This window comes from Odocoileus virginianus, unplaced genomic scaffold (genome assembly GCF_023699985.2).
Source record: "Odocoileus virginianus isolate 20LAN1187 ecotype Illinois unplaced genomic scaffold, Ovbor_1.2 Unplaced_Contig_2, whole genome shotgun sequence".
Classification (NCBI taxonomy): domain Eukaryota; kingdom Metazoa; phylum Chordata; class Mammalia; order Artiodactyla; family Cervidae; genus Odocoileus; species Odocoileus virginianus.
The window spans coordinates 1,050,833-1,064,353 of NW_027224319.1; the positions used below are offsets into that span (position 1 = coordinate 1,050,833).

Here is a 13,521-nt window from a genome sequence, read left to right on the forward strand (position 1 = left end):
GAAAGATCTGGTCCTTATTCACAATCCCCCTCCCTGCGTTGGGAAGTAGCCTCTGCACTCTTTGGAATTTCCTGAGTGACAGGAGTGTCTTTGTTATTCAAGGTGGGGGCCCCCTCAGACCACCCCTGATGGTGCATGATCATGAGGTGACTCAGGGTGGACCCCTCAGGCCCTGTGGTATTAGACTGACCTCCAGGGAGGGGAAAGTTGGAGATGCCAGAGTTCAAGGAGATGATCAATCCAGCAAGCTTATGAAATGAAACCCCAAACAAAACCCCTGAACACTGGAATTCAGGTGAGCTTCCCTGGTTGGCAACACTCCCCGTGCCATATCAGTGACAGAGGCCAGAGACTAACACACCCTAAGGACAAAAGAAGCTCTGGGTTTGGAACACTCCTAAGCTCTGCCCTGTGCAACCTCCTTGGGCCTTTATTTTTGGATCTGTGTCCTTTCCCATAATGCACCTGGGAGTACAGCGGCTTTCAGGAAGTTCTGCGAGTACTTGCAGAGAATCCTCGAACCTGAGGGTGCTCCGGGGAAGTGTCTGAACTTTCTGCTCGTGGCAGGAGTAAGGGCAGTCTGTGGAGGACTTGCCTTCAGATTTCGCAGTTGGGCTGACCTCAGGTTTCATGTGACCTCGGAAAGGGAATCTAAAGAAAGGGATCTAAGGTCTTCTCTGCCAGTTCCATTTCACAGGCGAGGAAGCAGGCCCAGAGGGAGGGAGGGGCTCGCCCGCAGACACGGAACATCCCGGCGCAGGGGGCTGCCCCTGACGGTCTTGACTCCCAGCACACTGTGCGTTCTGCAATATCCTGGTGTAACTTCGACTGTGAAGCTCAGTGGGGAAACACTCACCCTGAAGCCACAAGGGCTTTGCTGCACGGAATTTTCACAGGCATCCCTGTGTTTAGGGAAGCTCACTCCTTACCAGGTCTCCTGCCTTCACTCTGAGGGCTTTCTCTTTAAAACATTTAAGTTGAAGTATTTAATGTTCACAAAGCAAGGGAATCGCATGAAAGAAGAATCAATGCTTTCATTGGGCGAAAACACTTTTTTAGGGGGAAAGTCTTTCTTTGTTACTGAAATTTTATAATTTTCAAATAATTAAAATTTAGTGCTAGAAAAGATCTTCGTGAATTTCTTGGTTCAACCCTTCCTTTTACACACAGAGATGCTGAGGCACAGAAAGAAAAGGGAGTCTACCCAAGGCGACCTCAGGGTCAGTGGCAAGGACAGGCTGAGCTCAGGTCTCCTGACCCTCGGCATAGCCTTCAGTCTGGTCAGAATGACTTTCCTGCAGGAGCCAAGACAGTGCGCACACGTTTATAAAAGTCCTGAAGGGACCCTCACAGGTCCCAGGGCAGCCCATTTTTGTTTATGTTGCCTGGGCAACATTGGCTATCTTACTCTGCCATAAATTCTTTAAGCAGCGACCAGATACTCTCTATTTCTCAGGGGGTTGGGGGAAAGGGGACTCTTGTCACTCTTCCTATAGAGCAGGAATGAGCAACCATCTGCCAATCCCACCACTGAGGCAGCTACGACCAGAAGACACCTTGATGCCATCAGATTTACTAAATCATAAAATCTACTGCAGGCCTGATATTCTTTCAACCAGGAAAATCTTTCTATCACCTCTAGTTAAGCACAATATTTAAATAATGGGCTTGCATTTCTAACAAGCAACTGAGGTATGTTACCCTCATTACCCTATATAATTATCTGGTGGCTATACTCCTAAAGCACAGGAACAGATTTTTGCACTTGTTTAGAGGCCCCCACAGCGTGAGCCATCTAAGAAGTGAAAGTGTTAGTGGCTCACTGTGTCTGACTCTGCCATCCATGTAGATGGATGACCGCCAGGCTCCTCTGTCCATGGGATTCTCCAGGCAAGAATACTGGAGCGGGTAGCCATTCCCTTCTCCAGGGGATCTTCCTGACCCAGAGACTGAGCCCTGATCTCCTCCACTGCAGGCAGGTTCTTTACCATCTGAGCCAGCAGCGAAGCCCTACAGAAGGTGTGTAACACATGAGAGTCAATCTATGGCAACGTCCCACCTCCTGGGGCCACTCTCAACTCGGCACAAAGACAGCACAGACATAAGTTAGCCCATGAGCTCTCATCTATCCAGCATCAGTCAAGATGGAAGGAGAGTCTACTTAGATCTTTAAAGTTCAAAAGGTATTTAGATATCATCTTGTATTAAAGGGGGGTGGAGAAAGGGCGGAGGAGACAGATTGAGAGAGGGTACTGACTTACCGCTTGCCATGTTGTTGTATTTTAGTCATTTTCTACAGAAACACTTCTTATGCATCATATTTCTGGCCTTCTTAACCAGAGTATGAAACACTGACTAAAATGCAATCCTTTCCTGAGGGTTCAGCTCCATTGTTATGACTGTAAACTTGTTTCTATGCTATGATTCTGTGATGTTCAAATGATGAGAAGATAAATGTGGGGGTGATTTGCTTCTATACTAAATAACCCAGACAAGTTTATACTTTTTTACCCCTCCTTTTCTTCTTTCCTACCATACAATTTCAAGAATCCAATTACTTGGTTCCTGATTGCAGCATAATCCCAGCAAAGCACTGATCTTTAGAAAAGGGAGAGATGATCTCAAAGCCAAAGACTGGAGGGAACCTACACCCAGAGGCTGCTTACTTATGTAATAACACAGGTAGCCTTTATTGAGCATTTATGATAATGCTATGCCATAGTTTATGTTCTTTACTTCATTTGATCCTTGTAACAATCCTAGAACACAGGTGCTATTGTTCAGATCTCTCCTGAGTGAGAGATACAGTCCTTGTTCAAGGTCACAAAGCCAGTAAACTATCAAACTTGGAGAGTTCTTGCATCAAAGCCCACATTCTGAGTTCGATTCCACCTCCTTAAATGTCTGAAGTAGGATCTTGAAAGCAAGATCGCTGAGAGATTTTCATTTACAAGTAATAAAACCTGAACCCTAGAAAGGGTAACTTCCCCCCAAAGTCACACAGCCATTTGGAGCTAGACTAGGACTCAGTTCTTGGATTTGCTGTTCCAAGTTGTTACAACTCTATTGCATATTGGAGGGAAGAGTTTAGCAATATTTTTGAAAAATGAGCTACATCCTAGACGGACTAAAGGCCCTCAGGCCCAGGGTCCCTGCCTTTCTTTGGCCCATTCTAGAGCCACAGGGCCTGAGGTTCCACAAAAGCTTCACTGTGGATCTCCCACTAGACCTGTGGCTGGAGTACTGTCATTGTGGATGTGACTGACCTGAGTCACACACCACAGGCAACTAGGAAGCTGCCTCATCTCCCCTAGGGAGGAAAGCAGAGTTCTCATCTGAGTTCTACCTGTCACTCTCTCTCTCCCAGAATGAGGGACCAGACTCTCCCCCTCTCTAGACCAGCAGGTGTCTCAGAAACACCCTTCTTTCTCTACAAATGTGACAGACCCCTCAGGCACTGAACAGCTAATGAGAGACCTGACCCAGCCCTTCCTCAGAGACCTCCCAGGTTACAAGTCCCAGGGGGAACAGGGTCTAGTTCCCTGGAGTCCTCAAGTTCAGAGGGGAGGGATCTGATACTCCATCTCTGGACAGTTATACAGCTGATCCTGCAGATTGCTAATGAGGAGGTTTCTATAAGGGGTGATGGAAGATAATCTCAGAGGGGAGGGAAGGGAAAGAGAGGGAGAAGGAATAGACTACAGAGAGTCCACCCAGGCCTGTGGGTATCTGAACTCTGCTCCATCCGAGAGCCACTGCTATCTGCAGCAGTGGGCTAGGCAAGGGTCTGTGGCTGCCCTTGTGTCTCCTTCCTGCTTACCTGTGGCTGCTGGGTGGTCAAGGGTCTCTGAGGAGAGAGGACAGGGGTCCTCGACAGCAGCTGGCTCATCTTGCTGACGACCAGCTCAGTGATGAACTGTCTGTCCTCCGCCTGGTGCTCCCCAATCAGTGGCATACTACAGTCCATGACCTGGTGGGGGAAGGGAACCCGGTTAGGAAAGGAGACACCCACGGCCTGGGACCGTCTTTCAGAATGAGCAGGACTTAAGCCAGCAGAGGTAGGCTGGGGTGAAGTGGGTGCTTGTGTCTTCAGTTGGCATGCCTCTGTTCCCTTTCCTGCAGCCTGGGCCTTGGGCCTCCCCAGACTGCATGCGGGTCAGGGCTCAGGTGGTGGGCAGAGGGAGAGGGCAGGCAGGTAGTCCAGCCCCGGGCTCTGAGGCTGGCAGGCAGGGGAGCAGGGACATGCAAGGCCACGCCCTTAACTCCGGTGAGGAGAAGGCAGTTCTCTCCTCTGTGACTCTTCTCCCACACAACCTCTGTCCCCACTGAGACTCTGCCCATTAAAAGACTGGCTTCCTGCCTTTGCTCATGACCTGGGATGCCTTCACTTTCACCACCGAGCCAATTCCTCCTGTACCTCAATGTCCAGATCAATGTTTTCCTCCTTTAGGAAGTGTCTGCCTGCCCAGGATCGCAGACTCCATAGTTCAACTCTCTCATTCAGGGATAAGAAAACCAAGGCCCACCAAGAGGAGGGTGGTATGACCATCTAGAAGTTACATGCCGAGCAGGCCACGGAGTAGATTCTGAAGCCCACTTTGGGCTCCAGACATGAATCCTCTGCAAATACCACCGACACCTGGCAAGGAGCCTCTCCTGCTCCTGGGAAGACTGGACGGGAACGTGCGTGAAGGACACCTACAGCCGCTGACTCTCCCGTTAACGTGGGAAAAGGGTCAGCAAGGTTGTGCCAGAGGCCCAGACGGAGTCAAGTGTTTCCAGGGTTCAGAGAAGGGCTAAGAAGTATCTCCTGCGTCCAGGAGACCTGAGCTCTAGCCAAGCTGAGACACCAACTCACTGTGTGGCTTTGCTTGTGGCCTCAGGCCTCCACTCTCGCACTGGCAGAGCAGACTGGACCCAGTGATTCCCAAGGCCAGCTTCCGGAGACTAAGAATGGCAAAACGACTGAAGGCTTCCCGGAGGAGTGGCCGGCTAGGACCCCGGAACCCGGGTCTGGCATCTCTCACCGGTGGTGTGGGTCAGCCCAGCTGGTTAGAAACCACAGCTCCACTGGCAGCTGTTTGGCTCTGCACACTCCCCAGCTGTGTCACCTGGGAACCTTCCCATGGCTCAGGAGATCTAACCTAACTGCAGTCCGTGCTCCCATGCAGCTCTCAAGCCAAGAGCTTGGCCTCCAGCCCTGGGGCTCGTCTCTTACTGAGATACTCTTTGGGCCAGACTTACCTCAAAAATATAGTCTTTCCCATCTTTGCCATGCACAGCTTTGACGGCACAGATGTCCAGGCCACCGAACATCTCAGAGCAGGTGTCCACCCACAGCTTGTACCTGGAGTGGGGTGGGGGAGTGTCCTGAGGCTGGGGTACTAGTTCCCACCTAGCCTGCTTGTGGTCATGCTATCCTGGCTGCCTCTACCTCTCCTGGCTGCACCCCCCAGCCCTCCTCCCATCAGTCAAGCACACTGCCCTCTTGCTTTGCTCTCCAGACCCTCTCTGCCTTCCCAAGCTTAGAGCAGGTCTCACCTACTCTAGGCAGCCTCCCTCAGCTGTTCAGCCCACAGTAACTCCTCCTGCCCTGGAGCGTCTATGGCAAGTCCAGTCTTTATCTCCACCATTCTCCATCATATCTCCAGTCCTGCCTGATCTTCTTAACTGGGTATTTGGGCCTTTGTGTTCCATCTGTCTGGCCAGATTAGAGGCTCCCTTTGGGCAGGACTTGTTTCTTACACCTCCTCTTCTACGGAAGCCGCCCTCACCAGACAGGGGAGTTGCACCCCTCTCCTCGCTCACCGGTCTGACATGGCGATCTGCTCTAGCATTGCAGAGCCAGTGTTTGTCTTCCAGTTCCCCGAGATCGACGTCCTCCTGCAACAAGGCCCCGCCAAGACGGGTCAGTGAACGGCACTGCGCTGAGGGCTCATGGTCGCTGTCCCCACCTGCCTCTCCCACCAAGAGCCTGGGGGCCTGTCTGCTGAGCCGAGAGCCTGGCTTCTGCTGCCAAACCCCCAACCCGCAATGCTCTCCTCCTTTCTACAAGAGTCCGGCCCAGGTTGCCCTGATGCCCTGGAGTCTTCCCTGATCTTTTCAACCTGATGAGCACTTGTTCTCCTTACAATTCCTAGAGGATTTTGCCTCCACCTCTCTTCAAATCCTGTGTCTACTTTTTACTTTAGTTATCTGAGCTAAGTCTTCTGTCCACAAATCTATTAACCACTTGAAGATATATATTGTGTCTTGTACTTTGGCCACCTGATGAGAACAGTTGACTCATTGGAAAAGACCCTGGTGCTGGGAAAGATTGAGGGCAGGAGGAGAAGGGGTGGCAGAGAATGAGACGGTTGGATGGCATCACTGACTCAATGGACATGAGTTTGAGCAAACTCCAGGAGATAGTGAAGGATAGGGAAGCCATGGGGTTGCAAAGAGTCAGACACAACTGAGCAACTAAACAACAACAACAAATTGTGTCTAGTGAGACACAGATGTATAGAACAGACTTTGGGACTCTGTGGGAGAAGGCGAGGGTGGGATGATCTGAGAGAATAGCATTGAAACATGTATATTATCAAGTGTGAAACAGATCACCAGCCCAGGTTGGATGCATGAGACAAGTGCTCAGGGCTGGTGCACTGGGAAGACCCAGAGGATGGGGTGGGGAGGGAGGTGGGAGGGGGGAATCAGGATGGGGAACCCATGTAAATTAATGGCTGATTCATGTCAATGTATGGCAAAAACCACTACAATATTGTAAAGTAATTAGCCTCCAACTAATAAAAATAAATGAAAAATAAATAAATAAAATACAGATCAATGCAGGAAAAAAATACTGTGTCTCGTATTCCTGTCAGCCTGCCCACTTGGCATCTGTCTGGGCTGACTTGGGACGCACAAGCTGAATTCTACTGGTCCTGGAAATGCCTTCAAGACTTCAGTGAATATCTCCCCATGGCTTCCTTACTAGCTCACTTATTCTTTCAACAGTTAACGCTGACGGCCTACAGTATCAGCACTGTGGCTCTGGACAGGCTGGTTGACCTCTTCAGGCTTAAGCTGCCTCATCCCTCACATGGAGCTCTGGAGTCAAGTCCCCTACCCTTCTCTTTAGTGCCCTCTGCATCCTCCATCTGTGACCACATGCTAGATAGAGTCAATTAGTCCTGGACTAAGCAGGAGGCAATTGACCTGGTTTCTGGTTCTGGATTTGCTCTTGACTGGCTGGGTGATCTTGGGTGAATCACCTCACCTCTCTGAGCCTTCCTTATCCTTCTGTAAACACAGGGTTGTCATGAGGACCAAATTATACAGGTTTTAAGTAAACTGTAAATTAGTCTTCACTGAGACACAGTCAAGAGGAAGGTGATGGCCCAGGGACAGAAAAGCCACACTCACCCACTGACAGAGCCCAGTCACTCGCTACCACATGCTGGCTTTGTCACTCACTATCACTGGAGACTGATGATGTGATTCTCTGCTCAGCAGTTCTCAGGAGTATCCTCCCTGGAGATTCAATACCAGATGCTGGGAAACCTAGACACATGGCAGGTTCTTCAGAGCCCTGCGCCAGCCCAGAGAGCCGACCCTTACGGCAGTGACAACGCCTCACATCTGTATAGTGCCGATTCTCTTCCAAGGCTGCTCCATCCCAAAGCCCTCACCAGAGCCTCACTGAAAATTCTCTGGTGTGAGTAGGCTGCAATTTTTGCCCCTGCTTTACAGACGAGGAGATTGAAACTCAGAAAGGTTCGCTGACTCGTCCAAGATTTTGTATCTAGTCAAACTAGGTTCACATGCTAGCAAGGTAATGTTCAAAATTCTTCAAGCTAGGCTTCAGCAGTACATGAATGAACTTTCAGATGTACAAGCTGGATTTAGAAAAGGCAGAGGAACCAGAGACCAAATTGCCAACATCTGTTGGATCATAGAAAAAGCAAAGGGAATTCCAGAAAAACATCTACTTCTACATAGCCTTTGACTGTGTGGATCACAACAAACTGTGGGAAATTCTTAAAGAGACAGGAATACCAGACCACCTTATCTGTCTTCTGAGAAACCTGTATGCGGGTCAAGAAGCAACAGTTAGAATTGGACATGGAACAACAGACTGGTTCCAAATTGGGAAAGGAGTACGTCAAGGCTGTATATTGTCACCCTGTTTATTTAATTTATATGCAGAGTACATCATGTGAAATGCTGGGCTGGATGAATCACAAGCTGGAATCAAGATTGCTGGGAGAAATATCAACAACCTCAGATATGCAGATGATACCACTCTAATGGCAGAAAATGAAGAGGAACTAAAGAGCCTCTTGATGAGGGTGAAAGAGGAGAGTGAAAAAGCTGGCTTAAAATTCAACATTCAAAAAACTAATGTTGAATGAAAAACTAATGTTTTTTCAATGGCATCCAGCTCCATCACTTCATGGCAAATAGATGGGGAAAAGTGGAAACAGTGACAGATTTTATTTTCTTGGGCTCCAAAATCACTGTGGATGGTGACTGCAGCCATGAAATTAAAAGACGCTTGCTCCTTGGAAGAAAAGCTATGACAAACCTAGACAGCATATTAAAAAAGCAGAGACATTACTTTGCTGACAAAGGTCTGTACATCAAGGCGTGTATGTATGGATCGAGTCATGTATGGATGTGAGAATTGGACCATAAAGAAGGCTGAGTGCCAAAGAATTGATGCTTTCAAACTGTGGTGCTGGAGAAGGCTCTTGAGAGTCCCTTGGACTGCAAGGAGATCAAACCAGTCAATCCTAAAGGAAATCAACCCTGAGTATTCACTGGAAGGACTGGTGCTGAAACTGAAGCTCCAATACTTTGACCACCTGATGCAAAGAGCCAACTCACTGGAAAAGACCCTGATACTGGGAAAGATTGAGGGCAAGAGGAGAAGAGGGCAGCAGAGGATGAGATGGTTGGATGGCATCACCAACTCAATGGACATAAGTCTGAGCAAATTCCAGGAGATAGTGAAGGACAGGGAAGCCTGGTGTGCAGCAGTTCCTGGAGTCGCAGAGTCGAATGCAAGTTAGTGACTAAACAACAAGCCAAGGACTCTTGGTTCCCTCATTGGGTTTCGCTTTCCCCTACACCCCACTGCCTAGTCCAGAAAAGATGAACAACTCACAGTTGAGTGGCTTGCTCTATGTGAACAGAAACACAAAGACAGATCAGAGTAAAAATAATGCTGCCTTCCTAGCACTGGTGGTTCATAGGTGTGCTCCTGTGACCAGGCTGGGCCAAGTCCCTCACTTGTTGTCCGCAGCACAAGGCCATGGTACATAATAGGGTGTCAGAAACTTCTGAGCGAGTAATAGCAAAGCCCCTTATACTTCACACCTTCCCCTGACAATGGGATGCCAGGCACAGATCCATGATGGCTACCTGGGGCACACGGGAGCAGAGGGGAGCCCGAGAAGCCATCCAGGACTGCCCGATGGCCACTCAGGACTCACAGGCCATGCGACCTCCACAGAGGGACCCCGCTTATTGCTGACTGACAGACAGCAGCGGGGGCGGGGCACCCTTCCCACCAACCCTAGCCGTCCCCTGGCCTCCAGGTGAGGGCTTGGGGAGCCGGGAAGAACCTCAAACCTCACCTTGGCTACTGTCGTGTCAGCTCCTTCTTCTGAGAGCAAGAAGATGGCCCAAAGTTTGGGGAAGAGGAGCTGAGAGAACCTAAACATTCGCCCAAACAACCAACAGTCCCTCATAAGTAAAAAAGTTAAGTGAGTATTTTCTAAAGCTGCTCTGGTCACTTACCCCTCATCAATCATTGGGGATTCTCTTTTCCTATGCTCCATTTAAGTTGTTTTCAGAAACCCCAATCTTTAAAAATGTGGTGCCTCCTTTTAAGGATCAAGACACTCTTGCTCCAGTATCATCGATGCTTTTTTATTTATGGGATTTTAAAATTAAAGGATAGAAAATCTGCTTTCATCAGTGCCAAAATCATGGATTTTTCTACTACTTTTAGCTAGTTTTTGTAACGGTCTTTTAAATTGTGCTAAGTCGTGTCCGACTCTTTGTGACCCATGGACTGTAGCCCATCAGGCTCCTCTGTCCATGGGATTTTCCAGGCAAGAATACTGGAGTGGGTTGCCATTTCTTCCTCCAGGGGATCTTCCTGATCCAGGGATTGAACCCGAATCTTCCTGTCTTATATTGTGCATACTTCTTGATTTTATTTATTTATTTACTTGGCTGTGCACAGCACTTGGGATCTTAGTTCTCCGACCAGGGACGGAACCTGGGCCCTCAGCAGTGAGAGTGCAGAGTCCTAACCACTAGACCATCAGGGAAGTCTTACATTGTGTGTAATTTTAAAGCAACCCTAAATTCCTTCCTAAAGCAGGATAGCTTTAAATAAAAAATGATAAACTTGGAAAGTAGGAATCTGGTCAACAAAGGTAAAAAGGATTCTGTGCCTCAGTTCCCCCCAGGGCTCCTCTCTGCACACTTATTGGGCGCCTCCTACAAGTCTGCTGCTGCACAAGGAAGCAGGGTTGCAGCAATTACTCTGTCATCACCACCCAGAGAGCGCAGAGGAGCGCAGCACAAACGCCCATGTGTGAAGAGTGCTCAGCTAGAGGTGTGCGAGGGGTTACAAGAGGGCGCACAGGGACGGGGCTCCTATCTCACTCGAGGGGCAGGGAGTATAAACCCTAAAAAGAAACAAAAGGGGAAAAAAAGGAAAATAGGTGGGTGAGGGGGAGGGAAGCTGCTCCACCCTGATGTGGGCTCAAGTCCAGAGTGGCAAAGGTCACATTCATAGACTGTGATGTTCTTTGTGAAGAAAAATACTACCTTAAAATTTTTTTTTAAGTGTGAAGTTGAAGTGAAAGTGAAAGTTGCTCAGTTTTATCCGGCTCTTTGTGACCCCCATGGTCTATACAGTCCAAGGAATTCTCCAGGCCAGAATACTGCAAATGGAGTAGTGGGTAGCCTTTCCCTTCTCCAGGGGATGTTCCCAAACCAGGGATTGAACCCAGGTCTCCTGCATTGCAGGGTGGGTTCTTTACCAACTGAGCTATCAGGGAAAATGTGAAGTTACTATTTCTAAAATTGGACTTATAAGCCATTTGTGTTTGGATGTATATTTCAGAAGATCAGGTAGTCTTGAAATCTTTTCTTTTTCTCAATTCTGTTGCAGGAAGCCTTTCCCTTCTCATTTTGGCAAATGGACCCAGTTACATGGAAGTCACCTATTCTCATAACCACTATGCTTTTCACGTTCTGTAGTGTCTACACGGCTACATATTTACAGTTTCTTAGCTTTTTCTGTGCTCTGGAAACCTCGTGAAGCCTACAGATTCCTTTCGATGTATGAAATACTGAAGATGTATAGGTGTGAAATAAAATACACAGGACAGAAAAGAACTCAATTATTTAAAATAATTATCCAAAAAGTTATCAAAAACAATAAATCTCTGATTAGTGTAAAAATATATGTCTTTTTTTGTAAATAACAAATGTATTTACAGATACGAATGTAGCAGCAAGTCTAACTATCATGAGTATAAGTAGTGATAAAATTAATTGGTATTTAGAGATCTCTGTCATAAGCATATGTGACACAAAAACCTCTGTGGTCACCGCTGGTGACAAACCACACGTCTGTCTACTATTGCGGCTACTCCAGTCTGCTCACAACTGAGGAGAGCGTCGGGTTTCACTTAGAGGCTAATGAAAGTAAATATTCAGTTTCTGTCTCATCTTAGTTTGGGAACCCCTCCTCTGCCTTGAAAGGAAGCCAGGCCCAGATTCCCTTATGTGAATGGCGCCCTCCCTGTGTCTGCCTCTTGGGGCCAGGGGAGGTGAAACTGAGAGCTGGCTGCTGCCTGGAGGTTGAGCATTGTCCCTGAGCTGACGAGACAGGGACGGGCATCTGGGGGGCTCCACCCGAGGGCCCCACCCCGCTCACATGTAAGCCTTGTAGTTGGTGCCTATCTTCTGGACCCGGATGTCATACTTGGCATCAATGAAAGGCTCTGCGGTGGCGTAGGTCTGGGTGAGGGCCACCACGCTGGCAATGTCCTGGAAGTCGTAGTGGTTTTCCACTTTGACCTAATGGTGGAGAAAGGCAGAGAGGGAGAAAGGGAGATGCGCGTGCGCGCGCACGCACACACACACACACACACACACACACACACACACACACACTGAGCGTCACGAGAGCCCTGGGCCCCCAGGCTCGTCACAGTGCTCACACCCAGAGGCGAACCTGGGCGCCACATCTCCCCAGGAGGTCCCCACTCTTGAGCTTCCCGTCCCAGGGCTCGGGAGCCACATCTGCTGCAAAGAGCACAGGGACAGTCTGGTGGCCTGCACTCTGCTTGCTGCAAGAGGCCTGTCTGGGTAACACTCATGGTTTCAGAGGGGCCATATCATCTTGGCCTCAGAGAGAATACATCAGCAACTGAGGCAGAAGAAGCGTCCACAACCGGGCTTCTGGAAAAGCTCCTGTTGTGGCCTCACCCCCAGAGCACAGTGGCCCTGGCCTTACCTTGCCCATGCCCGAGTGAGCGTGGCCGATCTTCACCACCACAGGGAATGTGGGCAGAGTCAGCTGAAAGCAGAGGAGAAAGGAATGAATTGCTCAGAGTGTATCTGTCTCTCTGGGGAATCCTACAAATATTTTTCTTGGGAACACCCTTGGAAGCGCTCTTTAAAGAACCAGTGCAACCTATTTGCATCAGAAATTAAAAAATTTAAAAACAGAGTGACAGTGACTTGCCTAAGGTCACAGCATATTAGTGGCAGAACTACAAGGAGCCTGTTCTCCTGTTTGGTACTCTCTGCATCTTTAAGACTCATTGCTTCAACCTTCATGGGTCCAGCTTTCCTGCACTGAACCTGGCTTCTCTCCCCTCTCACACTCTCTTCCTTGCTCACCAACACCTCAAACTCACTACTGAACACAGCTCAGAGTGCAAAGGCAGGTTTCTGCCCAGTTTGGGTTGGAAGATAGCTAACATAAGAATGCAGCACATTTACCATTCGAGAGAGATGCTTAAGAGGGTAAACGCTACCTTGTTGTTCAGTCACTCAGTCGTGTCTGGCTCTGCGACCCCATGGTGGTGGCACGCCAGGCTTCCCTGTCCTTCACCACTACCTTGAGATAGTCATATTTTAACTAAAGGAACCACAAAGACTTACAAGAAGAAAAGCCACCCCCTAAAGGCAGGATTTCAAGCTGTTACAAAATGGCCATGGGAGAAGTAACATGGTAGAGGGGACCAGACGTCAGGAGACCCGCATCCCAGTCTCTCTGCAAGTCCGTTTGCTTCCTTGGGCCTCAGCCTTCACATCTGCCAAGTGAAGAGGCAGAACGGGACGCTTTCAAGACCCTGTCCAATCACACATCAGACTTTATCCTGGCTGGGTTTGCATGAAGAACCAACCTGGACGCCAAACCTCATCCTTTCTTAGTCAGGCTCAGTTCTCTCTCAGCTGCATTCTTTTCAAACATCATGACCACATCAAGATGAAAAGTTG

The 13,521-nt window shown here is 48.8% G+C and overlaps 1 protein-coding gene across 1 annotated transcript in view; it reads right to left on the reverse strand.

Annotated features, from left to right (window-relative positions):
• Positions 1–13,521, reverse strand: part of SYN2 (synapsin II) — a 150,533-nt gene that overhangs the window by 17,241 nt on the left and 119,771 nt on the right. The window contains exons 6-10 of the mRNA XM_070463319.1: positions 12,530–12,592; positions 11,948–12,090; positions 5,809–5,883; positions 5,245–5,347; positions 3,821–3,970 (exon numbers count right to left, since the gene is read on the reverse strand). Coding sequence (XP_070319420.1) covers positions 3,821–3,970; positions 5,245–5,347; positions 5,809–5,883; positions 11,948–12,090; positions 12,530–12,592 — 534 coding nt within the window. The remainder of the gene's footprint in view (positions 1–3,820; positions 3,971–5,244; positions 5,348–5,808; positions 5,884–11,947; positions 12,091–12,529; positions 12,593–13,521) is intronic.